The sequence below is a fragment of the Diceros bicornis genome, chromosome 30, assembly GCF_020826845.1.
Source record: "Diceros bicornis minor isolate mBicDic1 chromosome 30, mDicBic1.mat.cur, whole genome shotgun sequence".
Taxonomy (NCBI): Eukaryota; Metazoa; Chordata; class Mammalia; order Perissodactyla; family Rhinocerotidae; genus Diceros; species Diceros bicornis.
This window is the reverse complement of record NC_080769.1, coordinates 8,035,068-8,052,140: the sequence shown is the minus strand read 5'-3', so window position 1 is coordinate 8,052,140 and position 17,073 is coordinate 8,035,068. Positions and strand designations below refer to the sequence as shown.

General features: G+C 60.2%; 1 protein-coding gene across 1 annotated transcript; it reads right to left on the bottom strand.

Moving 5' to 3' along the window:
* Positions 1–1,112: 1,112 nt before the first annotated feature.
* ELAVL3 (ELAV like RNA binding protein 3) lies at positions 1,113–16,810 on the bottom strand. The gene is made up of 11 exons (XM_058525420.1): positions 16,465–16,810; positions 15,390–15,611; positions 14,832–15,090; positions 14,372–14,600; positions 12,074–12,101; positions 8,840–9,082; positions 8,386–8,489; positions 4,583–4,736; positions 4,238–4,463; positions 3,401–3,439; positions 1,113–2,004 (listed from the first exon to the last, which is right to left on the bottom strand). The coding sequence occupies exons 1-11, from the start codon at positions 16,808–16,810 to the stop codon at positions 1,653–1,655; spliced, it is 2,202 nt and encodes a 733-aa protein (XP_058381403.1). The 3' UTR covers positions 1,113–1,652.
* Between the last annotated feature and the right edge of the window lie 263 nt (positions 16,811–17,073).

Sequence of the window (17,073 nt, the reverse complement as noted above, 5' to 3'; positions counted from 1 at the left end):
CCCGGGGGTCCGGCCTTTGGCTTCTGTTGGAATTTTTTTTTTTTTTTTTTTACAAAGAATGAAAACTAGGAGGATGGAAAGTTCCAGACAGAAGCCGGGGCCGGGGCCGGGGCTGGGGGCTGCGTCCACTGCCCTCACTGATCTGGAAAGACGCAAAAACCCAACAAACTGAAATAGGTCACAGGTGGACGGGAAGGGGATGTGGGGCTGGGCCCCTGGGCCAGTCCACCCCGGGCCTGGCGGGGAGCGGGGGGGCTTGCTGCTCGGCCCAGGGAGGCTCAGCCCCGGGGACGGGGGTCCTTTGGCCTCAAGTGTTGGGGGGGCTGCCTCCAGCCCACTGTGATGCCAAAAGTGGAACGAGGTATTGTGTGTCTGGGTGCATGGATGCCGTGTTCGCACGCCTGTGTTCGTGGGCAGCAGGGACCATCGATGAGCCAGGAGAGAGCTCTGCAGAGACCCCGGTGCAGGGGCGAGAGGGGCTGGCCGGCCTGGCTGGAGGAGGCGGACTGGGCTGGGGTCTGGGCTGCGACCTCTCGCCTGGGCCTGGGGGATGCTATGGGCATGTCTGTGTGTCCCTTGATGTTGCGTGTCTGTTTCTCCGTGACTGGGTGTCTAGATTTGTGTGTCCAAATATATCTGTCTCCCCTTACACGCGTCCATGTGTATGTGTGGAAGTGTTCCCACGGCCACATGTGCCTGTGTCCACGGCCACATCCACCCGTGGCCACTTTTGCCCACGTCCACGTATGTTTACATCGCCCCATCCTTGGGTCTCCTGTGTTCATCCAGGTTTGTCCATGTGTTTGGCCAGTGATTTCCTGATGTGTCTGGAGCGTGTCCCTGTGGCGTGTGTGCACGTGTGCGTGCCCCTGCGTGTATTTGCGTGGCTGTGTTTCTCCGTGTGGCTTCCAGGACCCCCAGCTCCCAGGCCCTGCTCCCCGTCCCTGCCCCAGTTGGTAAACATAACCTGCCAAAATATTTTCTTTTTTTTTTTTGTCTTTTTTTGTGTTTTTTTTTCAAGTTCAAGAATCCCCAGTAAAAATTCTCCACGAGGTCTTTTTTCCCTTTTTACAAAAATAGAGTTTTTCTTCCCCTCCCACCCCCCCCTTTTTTTTAATTTGTTTCTGTTTCCAGCCCCTCCCCCTGTTCCTCACGCCCCCCACCAGGGGGGCTCTGGGCTGGGGCTGCCCTCATCCCTGCTCACGTTGCGCTCTTTTGGGGATTTTTAAACCTGTTCCCCGCTCCCCTCAGGCTCACCTAGGTGTTGGGGAGGCCTGGGCAAGGGGGCCTGGGAGGGCACCCCCAGCGACCCCCCCAAGCCGTCCGATGGAGGGAGGTTGAGGGTGCAGTGGGGGCACATCTGCTTTCGTGAGCCGAAAAAAGAAACAAAAGCCATCGCCATGAACAAAACCAAGACGAGAGAGTGAACAGCCCAGCCTGGGGTGTGGGGGGCAGGAGGACGGGGTGGGGGACCCCCAGGCACCCCCCATTCCCTGCAGACCCTCTGACCCGCATGCTCACCCTGTGGCCCCCACGGGGACTTGGGGCCTCGTCCGTCGGTGGTCTGCCTGCGCTGTCTCTCTGGGGCCCCTCTCTCTCTCTCTCTCTCTCTCTCTCTCTCTCTCTCTGCTGCCCGGGGAGGGTGGGGCGGCTCAGGCCTTGTGCTGTTTGCTCGTCTTGAAGGACACCTGCAGCACGCGCTCGCCCAGGCGGTAGCCGTTGAGGCTGGCGATGGCCATGGCCGCCTCGTCGTAGTTGGTCATGGTGACAAAGCCGAAGCCCTTACACTTGTTGGTGGTGAAGTCGCGGATGACCTTGACGTTGGTGACCGCCCCGAAGGGCCCGAAGAGCTGCCACAGCACGCTCTCGTCGGCCTCGGGCGACAGGTTGTACACGAAGATGCACCAGCCGGCGCCCGCCGCGCCCCCCGACAGGCCCACGCCCGCCAGGCCGCTCATGCCGTCGATGGCGATGGGCGAGAACCTGGCGATGAGCGACAGGGGACTACTTTGGGGGTCACGCGGGCTCTGCCCTGACCCCCTGGCATGCCCCCGATCCCCCTGTGGCCCCTGACACTGTCATGACCTGGGGCTGGGCTGTGACCTGGGGACTCCTGCATTGTCCGGACCCTGCCACCATCCCGTGACCTCCATCTGTGTCCCCACCTGAAACCCACACCCTCTGCCCAGCTCTGAGACACCAGCCCCCCCACTGCATCCTGACCTGTATCCCTGTCCTGACCTCTGACCCTCCCTGAACTGAGGCCTTCACCCCTCATCCTGCCCAGAGCCCAGTCTACACCCTGACTCCATGACCTTTGACCCTACCTGGTCCTTAGCTCTGTTCACTCTGACCCCTTCCCCCTCCCTGGACACCACCCTTCCCTTGGCACATCTTCTCACACACTCCTGCCCTCGCCCTGCTCTGACCCCACCGTGACCCGGCCCTTGACAACACTGTCTCATTTGCCCCCCTGGCCGCCCTGCCACCCCTGGAGGCCGGCCCTGGAAGGGCGGCGCTGGGAGCCGGGACATGTGTGTAGCCATTCGAGCACCTCCCTCCCGTTGCTCAGGTCTCAGCCAGCTGTCACCTCCTCAGGGCGGCCTCCTCTGCCCCAGAAGGAGGCCCCCGCCTCCCTCTGCCCTCTCGGCCTTGTGTGGCTCCAGTCACACGTTTATCATCAGCTCCCTCTGCCCTGCCAGGTTGTCTTCCCCCTGCTGCCCCAGCCCAGGACAGCCCAGCACACAGTAGGCACCGGGGAGGGGCGTGTCGAGCGAATGAGTGAAGGAAAGGACAGAACTAGTTCCAGCCACACTGCTCAGCGGCTGCCTGCCTTCCTGCCGCTCCACTCCACTCGGGGGGCCCCGAGGGCCCGACGCGTTCAGTCTGGGCTCTGGGGCCTAACTGCTCGCTCCCTCCTCCTGGCCTTTGCACAGGCTGTTCCCACTGCCAGGAACTTGGCTTCCACTCTGTCACCTCAGACGGTCCCCCTTCTCCTGCCCCGTCACGGCCGTGATCGCTGTGCATCTCTCTGTCTCCTCCCCCGCTGGACGGGGATCTTTAATAACGGTAACAATGACCACGGGAGTGGCATTCTGTGACCCTCAGCAACGATGATCAGCGGTGGCCGGTGGCACTCGGTGACTTAACGTGGGAACAGGGGCACGGCTGTATCCCAGGCAACACTGCCACCTTCCACTGGGCTAAGAGGGCACAGACAGGCCCCTCGACCCACATTTTGTAGCAGCTCTTCCTAGATATTTACTAGGCTCGATCGCCCCCAAGTCTCTTAATGGCCGCGCGACTGGCAGACCCGTGGACGCTGGCAGTCCTGGGGGAGGCGGGGACGGGGAGCAGCAGGGAAGGGTCTGAGGGGACAGCGGGGCGGGGGCACTGTTACCTCTTGACTCCATAGGCCATGTTGAGCAAATTGTCCAGCCTGTGGAGGCAGAAGGAGTGGTCACTGGTGGCCTCGGGCACGCCCCCGGCTGTGACGCCGGCCGGCCGGCTGCCTGCCCTCCCCGCCCCCACCCCGCGGGCCAGCAGCGCCAGCCCTGCCCCCGCCGCTGCCCGCCCGGCTGGACACCGCCTGGCACGGAACCGTGGTCACTCAGGCACCGCCTCTCGCCTGCCCTGCCGCTGCCCGGCCTGCACCCACGTCCTCGTCCTCCCCCTCCCGGCCGGCCGGGCCTGCTCGCCTGCCCCCACCCTGCAGGGCTCGGGTCCCCAGAAGGTACGGTTCGAGTTTCTTCTCCACTGTGCCTGGGCTGGACTTGTGACAATGCTTCTCTGTGCCTCAGAGTCCTGTCCTTAAAATGGGGACAAGACAGCTCCCTTCTCATTAGGTTGCTGTGCAGAATAAACGTGTGCCTGGCATGTAGTAAGCACTCGTGAAATGTGGATGGGGAAACTGAGGCACAGATAGCTGGAGCCTTGTGCCCAAGACAGAAGGGGACAGTCAGAGCTGGACTCGATCAGGCGACTGTCAAAACTCTTAATGCCCATAATGCCTCTCACAGTGCCCTGCACACATTGAGTGCCTGCTGTATACAAGGGCCTGGCCTCAACACCTGATAGACCCATGCATTTCCCCTTCGCTGCCCTCAGCAGCCCCCACGTATGGGCACTGTCCCTGTGTCCCTCTGCCCTGCAGGAAGGGGTTCAGGAGGGTGGGCAAGCCTTGGGCCCCCGATCTGGGGGTCTGGGATGTCCAGGGGGCAGGGGGCAGGGGGCTCACCGGAAGCGCTGCGTCTGGTGGTGCAGAGGCCCCGCGTAGCGCCGAGCGGAGGACTGGTAGAGGTGCGTGAGCAGGGCCTGCCCCGTCTTCTGACTCGGGTTGTTGGCGAACTTGACCGTGATGGGCTCGGCAGCACCCAGCGGCTTCTGCCCGTTCAGTCCTTTGATGGCCTCCTCGGCCTCGATCCTCTTGTCGAAGCGGATGAAGCCCACACCCCGAGAGACACCTGCCAGGGTGCCAGGGCGTCGTGAGCACCCTCCCCCCCTCCTGCGCGGCCCCGCATTTGGCCCGCCCTCGGTGCCTCTGCCCGGGCCCCGCCAGACGCGGGCTCCCTGGCGGCCTGACCTGTGGCCTGGTCCAGCAGGATGCGGGACGTGATGATGCGGCCGTACTGGGAGAAGAGCTGCTCCATCTCCTTCTGGCTCATGGTCTTGGGGAGCCCGCTGACGTACAGGTTGGCATCCCGGATGGACGCAGAGCTGGGTCTGGCGTAGGACACCTGCGGGAGGGTCAGAGGGACGGGGGAGGGGAAGACCCATGCCGCAGACGTGCAGAGCCAGGCCACACCCAAGGTACCGCTGAGTCGCAGAAACGCCTAATCTGCTCGCTCAGCAAATCTCTCTTTGTGTGTGTGTGTGTGTGTGTGTGTGTGTGTGTGTGTGAGGAGATCGGCCCTGAGCTAGCATCTGCCAATCCTCCTCTTTCTGCTGAGGGAGACCGGCCCTGGGCTAACATCCGTGCCCGTCTTCCTCCACTGTATATGGGAGGCCGCCACAGCGTGGCTTGACAAGCGGTGCGTCAGTGAGCGCCCGGGATGCGAACCAGCGAACCCCGGGCCGCCGCAGCGGAGTGCGCACTTAACCGCTCGTGCCACCGGGCCGGCCCAACAAATCTCTCTTGAGTCGTCACCATGGGGGGGGGGGCCCAGGGTTTGGGGGAGGGGACATGGCCGTGGCTGAGACAACGCGGCCCTGCCTGCAGAGAGTGATGGGGGACCTGTCGCCTGAGGAGGCCAGAGAAGCAGTGCCCCGGGGTGGGGGGGGGTCACATGTCTCCCTGGGGACCTGGGGACCCTCGCATCCCCAGCTCACGCTCTCACACGGGACACTCCGTCAACGTCGACATGTCCTGCTCCTTTAGGAAGTGAGCCTGGGACGCTGGCCCTTCTCTTCCCCTCTGCACTGGGCCCCTGGGGCGCTCAGGTCTTCAGCCACCAGCTCAAAGCTGACAACTCCCAAATGTCCATCCCCAGTGTGGGCCCCGCCCCTGAGCTGCGCACCTGTGTGACCCCGGCCTCCAGGGGCCCCACGAGGGGGTCTGGTGGGGGGTCACACTCAGCGTGGCAGCATCCGGCTCTTAACTGCCCCCTAACTTGCCCCAACTCAGTAACGGCAGCTGTGTGTCCTGGGTGCTCAGGTCACCAGCCTTGGGTCGTCCTTGAGGCCTCTCTCGCACTCACACCCAGTCCACCATCAACCCTGTGGGCTCCGCCTTCCTCACTATCCAGAATCCACACTCTTCTCCCCACTGCCACCGCCACACCCTGGCCCAGCCCCCACCATTGCTCACCGCAGACCAGTGCAGCGTCTCCACCCTCGTCCCCCACAGTCTGTTTCCCCCACAGCAGCCAGAGGGCATCTGTGAGCAGCTGAGCCAGGTCACATCCCTCCTCTGCTCAGAACCCTCTGTGGCTCCCACCTTCCTCAGAGTTAAAATCCTCCCCATAGCCCACAAGGCCCTGCCTGACCTACCCCATCACCCCTTTGCCCTCATCTCCACTCACTTTCCCCCTCAATCGCTCTGTTCCAGCCACACAGACCTCCTCCATGTTCCCCAAACACACAGGCATGCTCCAGCCTCAGGGCCTTTGCACTGGCTGTTCCCTCTGCCTGGAACTGCCCTCCTCTCGCGTCTTCTCCAGGTCTCAGTTGAGATGTCCTCCCTGTCCTCACCCACCTGAATTTGGTCCTCCACCCCTACCCCCATTACTCTCTCTCAGAGCACTTCTCCCAGTTGTGAGTCAGACACGTTTTAGTATGATCATCCGATTTGTGTCATGAATTATGGTCCAGCCCCACAATGAAACTGCAGCTGTTTAAAAAATGGTGGACATGTAGATTTATTTCCCTGAAACAGTGGGGAGTATTGTAAAGTGGGGGAAAGAAAAGTCTATTTACAGAGCAGCGAGGAGTGACCCCATCTCATTGTGTGTTATCAATGTCCGGGAAACGTGGTCTGGAGGGCCCCCCCAAATGCTAACAGGGTGACCTCTAGCTGGGGGGGCGGGGAGGGGTCATAAGCTCCTCTTCTGATTTCTGCCGATGTCTATTTTCTATCTCTTCTAAATTAACCTCTGGGTAGACACAGGTCATTGTCAAGGGTCTGGCTTTTATTCGGGGCAGTGAGGGCATATTACTTTTTTAAGTGGGCCGGTGGGGGGGGATTGAGGGTGAGGGTGCTCACGGGGTGGGGGTGGGGGGATTCTAATGAATGCGACTGTGCACACCTGGGGTCCTCCAGAAAAAAGGCAAACACATCGGCTGCTGTTATTTCTGGAATAATAATAAAACCTCACAGGCATGTATGTGCTCCTTTTTTGTCTCCAGTTGTGAGCTCTGAGGGGTGAGGACTTGAGTCTGAGCTCCTGGGTGGGTGTTTGGGGTCAGGAGTCATCTGAGGCACAGAGTAGGTCTTCAGGGGCCTTTCTCGGCCTTCCATGATGTGGGCTGACCTGGTCCCTCACCTGGGTGGCCTCCCCACACCCCCTCACCGGGACGGGGCCTGGCACATGGCGGGCGGCTGGAAATATTGTGGGGCAGAATCTGCCGGAGCACCCAGTCGGGATGGACCACAGACAGTCACCCACACAGACACACACATACACACACACACACTACTCGCTGCACAGCCCCAGTGACTCCACCAGCAGGAAGGTAACACAGGTCGCCGCCACATTCACGGCAACTCGGGGGTCTTGGAGAATTACAGTAACAGTCGCAGAACCACACACCTGTCACACCACCGCACAAGCCCACAACGTCACACGTGTTCCACCCTGAATGGGGCCCAGGTAGACACACCCACACAACTTCACCGTGACACACAAACACCCTGTCACAGCCAGACACACCCACGCAGCCCCATCAGGTCATAGCCGGAGTCGCAGTGTGTCACCAAGCACCTGTCAAATAAACACCATGTTCCCACATGGTGACACCCAGAGTCCATCATAGCCAAAACTGTGTGACAACAGACGCTCTCATAGCCACAGAGTCCCACAAACACTGTCTCACAGCCCACGGTCACACACACACACACACACATACTCACCCCATCACACACACACGGTGGCCCTCTGGGTCTTAGTTTGTCACCAGGGTCCACTCTCATGCCCTGGGCCTTCTGGGTCCAGTGGGCCATGGAGGGACCCATCAGGTCATGACCCCGTTCCCCCCACAGCAGAGAGAGGAGGAGATTCCTGCACCTCTGTTCCCATGGAGAACTGGGGGCCAGATGGGTTCCCGCAGCCACGCCTCCCCCAGGGCTCGGGAGCAGATTTGTGGGGCGGAGTCCAGACACCCCCAGGCGAACCTGGAGAGGGGGGTTTCCATGGCGATCCCCCCCTAGGGAACCTGGGCTCGCAGGGTCTCAGCTGCAGCTGCTCAGAAGGGAGGCCGTGGGGGGAGGGGCATTGCACAAAGATGGGGGAGGGCCCACCCCTAATCCCACCCTCTCAGACCCTAATTAGGCTCCAGATGGCAGATGGGCCCCCATCCCTCCCCCATTTCCATGACAAAGGCGTGGGGGTGCTGCCCACTGGACCCTGGTCACTCTCTCCTGCTCCTCCACCGACGGGGTGGGTACCGCCCTGAGCCACCAGAGAATGTGGGGTTGATATTCTCCCCAATGACAAATGCGGAAACTGAGGTTCAGAGAGGAAGAGCCACTGGCCCCCGGGGGCCCAGCCAGGAAGCCTTGGGGGAGACATCTGAACCCCTTAGGGGATGAGCCATAGAGGAGGATGGTGGCAGTGGGGGGATGGGTGTGTGGGGAGGATGGTGGCAGTCGGGGGATGGGTGGCAGTGAAGGGGGCAGCCCAGGTGGACAGTAACGGGGAACGGGCAGCAGTGGGGAAGGAGGGCACAAACCTTGATGGTCTTCGTCTGCAATTTGAGGCCATTGAGGGTGTTGATGGCTTTGTCTGCATCGTTGGGGTCAGAGTAGTTCACAAACCCGTAGCCGAGGCTCTGCCCTGTGGGCAGGACCAGACGATGACCTCCCTGGACCTGCCAGTGTCCTCGCAGACCAGGCCTGAGAGGCTGACGGCCCCCTCAAGGTTATGAGAATCAAGACCCACCTGTTTCTGATCTCCCTGAGTACCACCTGCCCCCACCACCCCAAGACACCCCACCTAGGTCACACCTGTCTCCTCATCACACCTCAGACCCACAGGGTCCACCTGCTCCCATGAGCTCCCACCTGGGATCACACCTGTCTCCCCATCACACCTCAGACCCCCAGGGTCCACCTGCTCCCATCACACCTGTCCTCTTGAGGCTACGGCTCTGTCTGCCCCCCACTCCCACCTGCCAGCAGCCACACCTGTGATCTTGTCCCGAACCAACTTGCAGGACTCGATGTCGCCAATGCTGCCGAAGAGGCTCTTGAATTCGTCCTGGGTCATGTTCTGGGGCAGGTAGTTGACGATGAGGTTGGTCTTGCTGTCGTCAGTGGCTCCGTTTGTCCCAAGGAGTGGCCCGTTGGGCAGGGCTGGGCCGGCCGGGCCCCCCGCCACCTGAGACTCCATGGCCCCGAGTATCTGCTGGAGACAACAGGCCACACCCGCTCACGGCCCAGTCCCCATGCCAGGGGCCAGCGGGAGGTAGGAGGGGCTCATGTCATGTCTGACACGGGCTTGAACGTGGGGAGGAGACAACGTATTATCCTGATAATCCCTTCCATTCCTTGAGCACCGACCAGGCAAAGCAAAAGACTTTACTGTGAAAAATTCCATATATAAATGCCACCTATGTCCATTTGCATATATGTTTGCCTGTTTACCTAAAACAAATCTGTGCATTTTCAGAATAATAAAATGAACATTTTTGTCTTCAGAATAAGAAATATAACATTTTTATTAGCTTTGAAGCCCTCATATGAATTCCCTCCTCCGAGCAAAGGTAACTCACATCCCAAATGTGTTAATATTTCTTTTGCTTCATGCATAATTTTCCCACCAGGCATTTACTCCCCCAGTTTCCCCACTGAGCTCTTTTGTTTTTTTATGTGTAGCATAATAACACCTGCAAATAATGACCGTTTTAGTTCTTTACCTCCAATCTATACCTCTTATTTATTTTTCTTGTCTTATTGCAGGGGCTACAATGCGACAGTGCCTTCTTTAATCCTGATGTTAAAGGAAATGCTTTAAACATTTCACGGCTAAATATGATCTTTGCTGTAGGCTTTTTGTAGATGGCCTTTATCAGGTTAAGAATGTTTAATTTTATTCCTAGTAACCTAACAAGACTTTTTTTAAAGAATGGATGTTGAATTTTATTGAATGTTTTTTTCTACATCTCTTTTTAAAAATTAAGATATAATTGACATAGAACATTATATTAGTTTCAGGCATACAACATAATGATTCAGTATTTGTATATATTACAAAATGATCTCCACAATAGGTCTAGTTAACATCCATCACCATAGTTATAATTTTTTATAGTTAACATCTATCTATATATAGTTATGATTTTTTTTCTTGTGACGACAACTTTTAAGATCTACTCTTTAAGCAATTTTAAAATATATTCTACATCTATTTTATATGTAAGGGCCACATGGAGACGAATTTTAAAGCAACATCTGGGCTCAGCAGGAAACAGTGCTAGTATTGATTGGTATTGTCTGTCATGGGCATGGGAAGGCAAAACAGCCAGAATTTCCTTTGGTCTTTCCACTGTGATTGATTAGCAATGTCTGTTTTGGCCACAGAATTAGAAAGAGTCAGCAGGTACACATCCTCTCAGCCATCCCTGACCCAAAATACAATACCATAATTGTTCCCAAATATTGGGCACTGCTGGGTGCCAGGCACAGTGCAAAGCCCTCTAGAGGCAATTTTTCTTTTCTTATTCACAACCACCCTGAAAAGAAGAAGATTTTATTCCCCCTGCTTCACAGATGCTATGGACTAAATGCTTGTGTCCTCCCAAATTCATATGTTGGACTCCTAGTCCCCAGTGTGATGGTTTTTGGAGGTGGGTCCTTTGGGAGGTGATTAGGTCATGAGAGTGGAGCCTTCATGAATGGGATTCATGCCCTTGTAAAAAGGGAGGGGAGAGAGATCTCTCTCTTCACCATGTGAGGGCACAGCAAGGAGAAGGCTGTCTGCAAACCAGGGAGCGAGCCCTCACCAGGAACCGGATCAGCCAGCACCTTGATCTCGGACTTCCAGCCTCCAGAACTATGAGAAATTAATGTCTGGTGTTTAAGCCACCCAATTTATGGTATTTTGTTATAAGCAGCCTGAGCTACAACAACAGAGGGGGGAAATGAGGTTCAGAAATGTTTGAAAAATTACCAAAGATCATGCAGCCTATAAATGGTGGATCAGGGATTTGCACATGAGCTTTTATGATCCTGGGTCTGTATTTCCAACTTTCACTGCCAAACAAGACTAGTCCCAGGTCTAACATTTCCCAGCTGTGTGTCCTCAGGTATGCCAATTAAAGCTTCTGGGCCTCTGCTTCCACTTTGCTGTGAAATCCAAGTTACTGGAAAATGAGTAGGGAGGGATCTACAACTGCCCATGGGTGCAGCTGGAAAGCACTCTGCGATCAGCTAGCCATGTCTGCTATGTGCACAGTCATGGGAAGTGGCAGCCAGCTTGTCACATCCGCCATCCCTGCCTTATAATACCGTGATTAATAACCTTCCTACTCCACTGAGTATCTACCGTGTGCCAGGCACCCTGAGAAGCACCTCGAGGCACCATTTCACTTATTTCTCCCAACAATCTTGAAAGACAGCAGCACATTCTCCATTTCACAAGTGAGGAAGCTGAGCCCAGAGATGTCGAGTCACATAAATGGGGAACTCCATTTCAAACCTGGATGTGTTGGACCCCAGAGCTGGTTTTAATGACTGTGGCCAAAGCATTGGGGCAGCTCTGCCACCCTATAGCTGTGTGTCCTCAGGGATGATCTTAGCTCTTCTTTGGGCCCTGTGCTTCCTTTCCATTTATTCTTATTAAAAGGGTGGCACTGAGGGTCAACTCCCCTGCATCTCCAATTGGCTGCAAGTGGCTGCCTGGACGATTATTCTGAAGCCACGTCCAGGCTGGGCAGGCACACGCACTGGGTTGATTAGCAAGGTCTGCCACAGGGGCCCGCGATAAAGCAGTAACGCAGACCCCACAGATCTGCGTCCCGGTCTCATACTATTTAATACTTTACTAATAACATCGCCATGTATCGAGGGCCTGATATGTGCCAGGGAAAATTCTTTATGTGAAAATTTCCAGGCAATTCCCCGGAGTCTCCATGAAGGGATTTGCACAAGGTTGGGCAGAAGGTAAATGGTGGACCAAGAATCCAAATGCAGGGTTTGGACACCAGAGCCCACTTTCATAATGAAAAAGCCAATAATAGTAAAAATAATAACAGCAAAGCAAAGTCAAGTACCTACTCTACGCCATGCCCCGGGCGCCACTGCATTGAAACCCACTCTGTTGGCCGAGTCTACTCATTCAATTCAACAAATATTTCCTGGGGGCCACCACGTGCCAGCTGCTGGCTCCAGCCTCCTCACTGTGTGTCCTCTGACACTCACCTTGCCTCTGTGGGCCACTGTCCCTCCACTAAAGGTATGGCACAGAGGTCCGCACATGTGGAGACGGATTCTGAATTCCTGTCCAGGCTCAGCGAGCTAGAGGTCTGTGATTGATTGATAATGTCTGCTACGGGAGCCCAAAAAGCAATCAGCAGTCCCAGCCACTGTTTCAGGACACGCCAGCTTCCAGCCTCGGAACCCTCACTGTGTGCCGGCACTGAGCATGCGCAACGTTCTTGCTGACTCCCACAATCACACTGAAAGCTGGAGACCATCTTCTCCATTTCTCGGCTGGAGAAACTGAGGGTCAGAGGGACCTGACTTGCCCAAGGTGACAGGGGGAGGTGGCGGTGATAGAATCAGGGTTTGACTCCTGATCAGATGACCCCAGAGCCTTCAGGGTTACTGACTCTACCCCCCCCCCCAAAACTGTCCTCAACGCGGATGGGGTTAAGAGGTGACTGGGGGTTCCTGCCCAGGATGTCGAGGCCCCGCCTACTAATCTCGCCATCACCCCATCTCCCTCCCACCTGTGCCAGAGCTTAGCGGGATCACTGTCGCGTTTCCTCCGCGGCTGAGCCGGCTGAGCCGCTAATGGGGATCGGATTGGTGGAGGCCACACCCGCCCTGCTCCAGCCCACAGCAAATGCGTGGCCTGGGATGACACGGGGATCACAGAGACCTTCGAGGGCTGTCCCAGGACAGGGATGGAGGGGTGAAGTCACAGCGGAGGAGGGCAGATCAAAGATGGAGAGGCGGAGGCCGACTGGGAGCAATGGAACCTTCCCTCCCACTCTCTCCAGCTCTTCCTCCGTGTCTCTCCCTCTTTCTATTTCTTTCTCTTTTCCCCTCTGTTTCTCTCTCTCCCCCTCTCCCCATCTCTCCCCTCTGAACCCCTCTCTGTCTCCCCCCTTCTCTGTCACCCTTTCTCCAACTCTTTTGCACCATTGCACATACATCTTACATACGGATTTTGCCGTGAACACACCTTCGGTCACTTGCTGTGTAGCTCCTCCTGTGTCTGACCCCCTTGGCCCCCAGCTGCGCCCCTGGCCCCAGTCACAGCGACAGATGCCTGGATACTGGCGACAATAGGGCATTGAGTGGCTATGCATGGTAAGGCTGGGCCACCACGTGGTGTTAGCTGAGCCTCCCACTTCGGGGCCCTTCTCCCTCCATGCAGGGCCCTCACTGTCTCAGTTTATCCCTCGCTTCGCCCAGCCTGTCCCGTGGTGGGCCTCTGCCTGAGCGCCCTCGTTGGAGTAACCAGGCCGCTAAGGGCTTCATGGCCCCGTGTGACCTCTGACTACGCCCTCCTTCTTTGTGCATCAGTTTCCCTTTTTCAACTGAGGGAACAGATCAGAGGAACGGGTGCTGGGCTGTTGTGGGGGTTCTGAGGGTCCTCAGGAGGCCACACTCACGTTCCTGGACCTGAGTGAGCAGCGTGAGGCCCAGAGAGGGGAAGGAGCTGGCCTGAGGTCACACAGCAGGGAAGTGTGGCCTCTGGGGCCTCATTTCTCAGAGCCAGGTGGGCGGGTCCCAGGGTCCAGGAGGGGAGAGGCCCAGGCCTGGAGGGCGTGCAGAGCATCCCTCCACTCACTGCTCGCCCCCACTCGAAAAAGAGGCCCAGAGAGAGACACAGCTTACAGAGACACACACACAGAGACTCGAGAGACAGGAGGAGCGGAAAAGGGAGGCCCGGGCGCCGGGACCAGACAAAGGACGCGCGGCGGCGCGGGGAGCGGAGTCGCGCGGCGGGGGCGGGGGTGGGGCCGGGGTGGGGCTAGGACGGGCCGGCCCCGCCCCCGGGACACGCCCGGGCTGCCGAGTGGAAATCCGAGGGCTCGGGCGAGGCCGGGCCCCGGGGGCCCCGGGGGGCGGGGCCTAGATGGGCGGGGCAGGGGCGGGGCCAGGCCGGGCGTGGCCGGGCGTGGCCGCGCACTCGGGAGCTGACCAGCTCGGCGGCTGCTGAAAGCACCGGGAGCCGGGCGAAAGGCGCGGGCGGGCGGGCGCGCTCAAGGTCACCCCGCGGCCCAGAGTCCTGGCGGGGTGCGGCGCCCGGACCCGGCCTAGTGGGCTTGCCTCGGCCCCCTTCCCCATCCCCCGGGGGGCGGGGGCTCAGGAGCTGGGAGGCCCCCCCGCGGGCCCTCCTCTCCCCTCCCCCTCCCCGCAGCCTGAGGCGCCCGCGCGAGGCTACGGCCCGCGAAGAAGCGCCGAGAAACAAAGGGACGCGGCGGCGGCGGCGGCGGGCCCGCGGGGCCTCCGGGCGCGCCCCCCTCCTCTCCCCTCCCCGCTTGCCGCAAGGTCGACGGGCTCGAGGACGAGACGCCCGGCTCCCGGGCGCGGCCGAGGCCTGGGGCGCGCCATCCGACGCCACCCGCTTCCCCGGGGCTCTCGGGGACGGCTGGCCGCCTGGTCCTGGCCCAGCACCAGCGATCGGGGCCCTGCGTTAGCCTGGGCGGCCTGCGGGGTCCGGGCCTGGATGGAGGAGGCATCCTCCGCCGCCGCGGCCCCTCCCCCATCAGGCCTGCTGGAGGGGGGGCAATCCCGCCCCCAGGGCGCCGTAGGACGCCCCCCTGATCGCAGCTCGGCTCCCTAAGGCCTCTGGGGCAAGACTCCAAGCGCCCTCAGCACTCTGGGCGCGGCCCTGCCCACTCTCAGGCCCCGAGGCTCGGTCCTACCCCCCCCACCCGGGCCTAGCTAGGCCTGGTCCTACCCCCCCCCTCCATCTCCGCGGAGCCTGTGCCTAACCCCTCACCGACCAGGTTCCCTCTCAGCGACAGGGGAATACCTACAGTGACCATTCTTGTGTGCCCGGCGGGCGCGGTCCGTGCTGAGGGCGGATCCGGGGGTCGTGCACTCCTTGGGGGGCGCCCGATGCTCACGCCGGGGTCCTGCCCGGGCGGCCTCTGGCGCGGCCGCTGCAGAGGTGTCGGTGAAGGCGGCGGCTCCCTCGAGGGCCGGGGACGGGCCCGAGCCCGGGGACGCGCCCGCGGATAACAGGGCCCCGGGGTGGTCTGCGGGCGGCAGGGGATGGAAGGAGGGAGCGGGCGCGGGATTGAGAACGCCCCCTGCGCGGCCCCGCGGGGCCCGGGGAGGGTGCGCTTCCCGACAGAGATCGCGGCGCTTTGCCTTTCGCCGCCGCCCCTCGGCCCGGCCTGTCCGGTCCCGGTGCTCAGCCCTCTCCCCTCGCCCGCCCTCCCTCCCACCCTCCGGCCCGCGCTGCGCGCTCCGCGCTCTGGGCCGCGCAGCCGCCGCCCCCAGCCCTTTATAGCGGCAGCTGCCAGCGCCGGCGTCGCTTATTGGCTGCGGCCACTGAGCCCCGCCTCCTCGCGGCGCCCGACGGCGCGGCAGGTGGAAGCGAGCGCGCGCTGGCCAGGACCCCGCGCCCCGAGAAAGCACTTCTTGGGGGCTCGGATCACCAGCTTTGGGCCCTTTCGACCCCGCAGATCCTGCTTCCTGCCTTGGCGCCCCTTCTTGGGCGGGCTTTCTCGCTGGAAGACTAGGCGGGTTCCCCTCCTCTGTCCAGCACCCGGAGCTGGAGGAGCGAAGAGGGCGAGGAGGTGTTGGTGGCCCGATCGTACGACCTTCTGGAGTTGCTGTCCACCGAGAGGACTGGAAAGGGACGAGGAACCAAGACTTCAAGGGGCGGAGGCTTGGGTCTCCAGATTTGGGGGGACCAAGGGAGGAAGGTGGGGGTCGCTGCGGCCCTAGTCTGCCTGCAGAAGGAACTGGAACCCTGTAGATTTTGAGTCGACTAGGTGTCTCTAGGGCTCAAAAGGGTGGAGACTGGCACCCCACAGTGCAGGGGAACTCGGCACTGCTCCAAAGGGGGTGAAGAGGTTTGGGGCTTAGGGTTTCAGGCAAACCCCGCTGGTGCCTTGCAGCCCCGGGAAACCACTGGGCCTTCTCGGACCCCGTGAACTTCGGGTGGGCGGATCTGCCATGTAAATATCCTGGCTTTCCGGGCTCGTGATTGGTCTGCCCGTGGAGTCACGCTTCCTCTCTGCTAGTGGGGACTTGGCTTCTCTCTAAGGCGATGGGGGTGGCGCAGCCTCCTTCGGTGCGCGGGCGCAAGCGCACGTTTATGTCGAGGCGGCCATCAGGAGCGAGATAGTCTCACTAACTATGGCAGGGGCGCCTTCGAGTGAGGCTTCAGCACCACAGACAGCGGTCCGACGGCCCGGTAGAGGGCGCTGTGGGCGGGATAGTCTGGACCCCCTAACCCAAGAGTCGCAGCCCCCACCCTACCCTCGTCCCTGCACGCCCTTTTGGGCTCCGTGAGTGCCATCAACCCCAGCAAGGAGAGCCTAATTTGGCCAATCAGGGACGGCCCTCGAGAGAACCAATTGCGGGAGGAGGCCCTCGAGATGGAGCCAATGAGAGCGGACCCGGCAGAGAGCGCCGCCACGCTGATAGAGAGGCCAGGCCAATCATAGTGGCCCGCGCAATCTGGGCAGTGGCGATGCGGGTCTCGCGGTGGCCCTTCTTGGGTGTGCCGGGGCGACCTGGAGGACCTGGGGATCCTGAACGATGGCTTCTTCCCCACCCGTGTTCTTCCCGGCTCCCGTCGGATTGGAAGCCGTGCCGGGCCGGGAGGCGGGCTACTCCTGGGCGCGCAGACCCGGCTGCGGTTCCCATGGAAACTGCTGGCCCCGGCTGTGCGGGGATAGTAAAGGGGACTGAACCTGCGGGGGGCGGCTGGCGGGGGTGGCCCCAGCGGCCAGACTTGCTCATCCTCGCCGACTCTTCCGTCCCTGGCCAGGGTCCGAGCGCCAAATGACGCCTAGCTGTGGCCCCGCCCCCACGAACTGGTGAGGAGCTGGCGGGGCCCATCTGCGAGTGGCGCCACAGGGCTCCCCCGGGCACTTGCCCCGGCTCGCGGCTGCGGTCCCCGGGGTCACGTGGCCGCGGCCACCAGGGCCCACGCGGCTCGCGCGCCACCTGGCGGCCACGCGGCCTGGTCTCGCTTCCCGCCTCTCTCCCTGGCGGCCCGCAGG

Bases quoted from the DNA above. Each gene is read 5' to 3' on its own strand.
- ELAVL3 (XM_058525420.1), bottom strand. From the start codon at position 16,810: ATGAGCAAGTCTGGCCGCTGGGGCCACCCCCGCCAGCCGCCCCCCGCA. The intron at 4,464-4,582 runs GTCAGGCCGCCA...GCACCCTGGCAG, and splicing joins CCTGCTGGACCAGGCCACAG to GTGTCTCTCGGGGTGTGGGC. The intron at 3,440-4,237 runs GTGAGCCCCCTG...CTGCCTCCACAG, and splicing joins CACCAGACGCAGCGCTTCCG to GCTGGACAATTTGCTCAACA.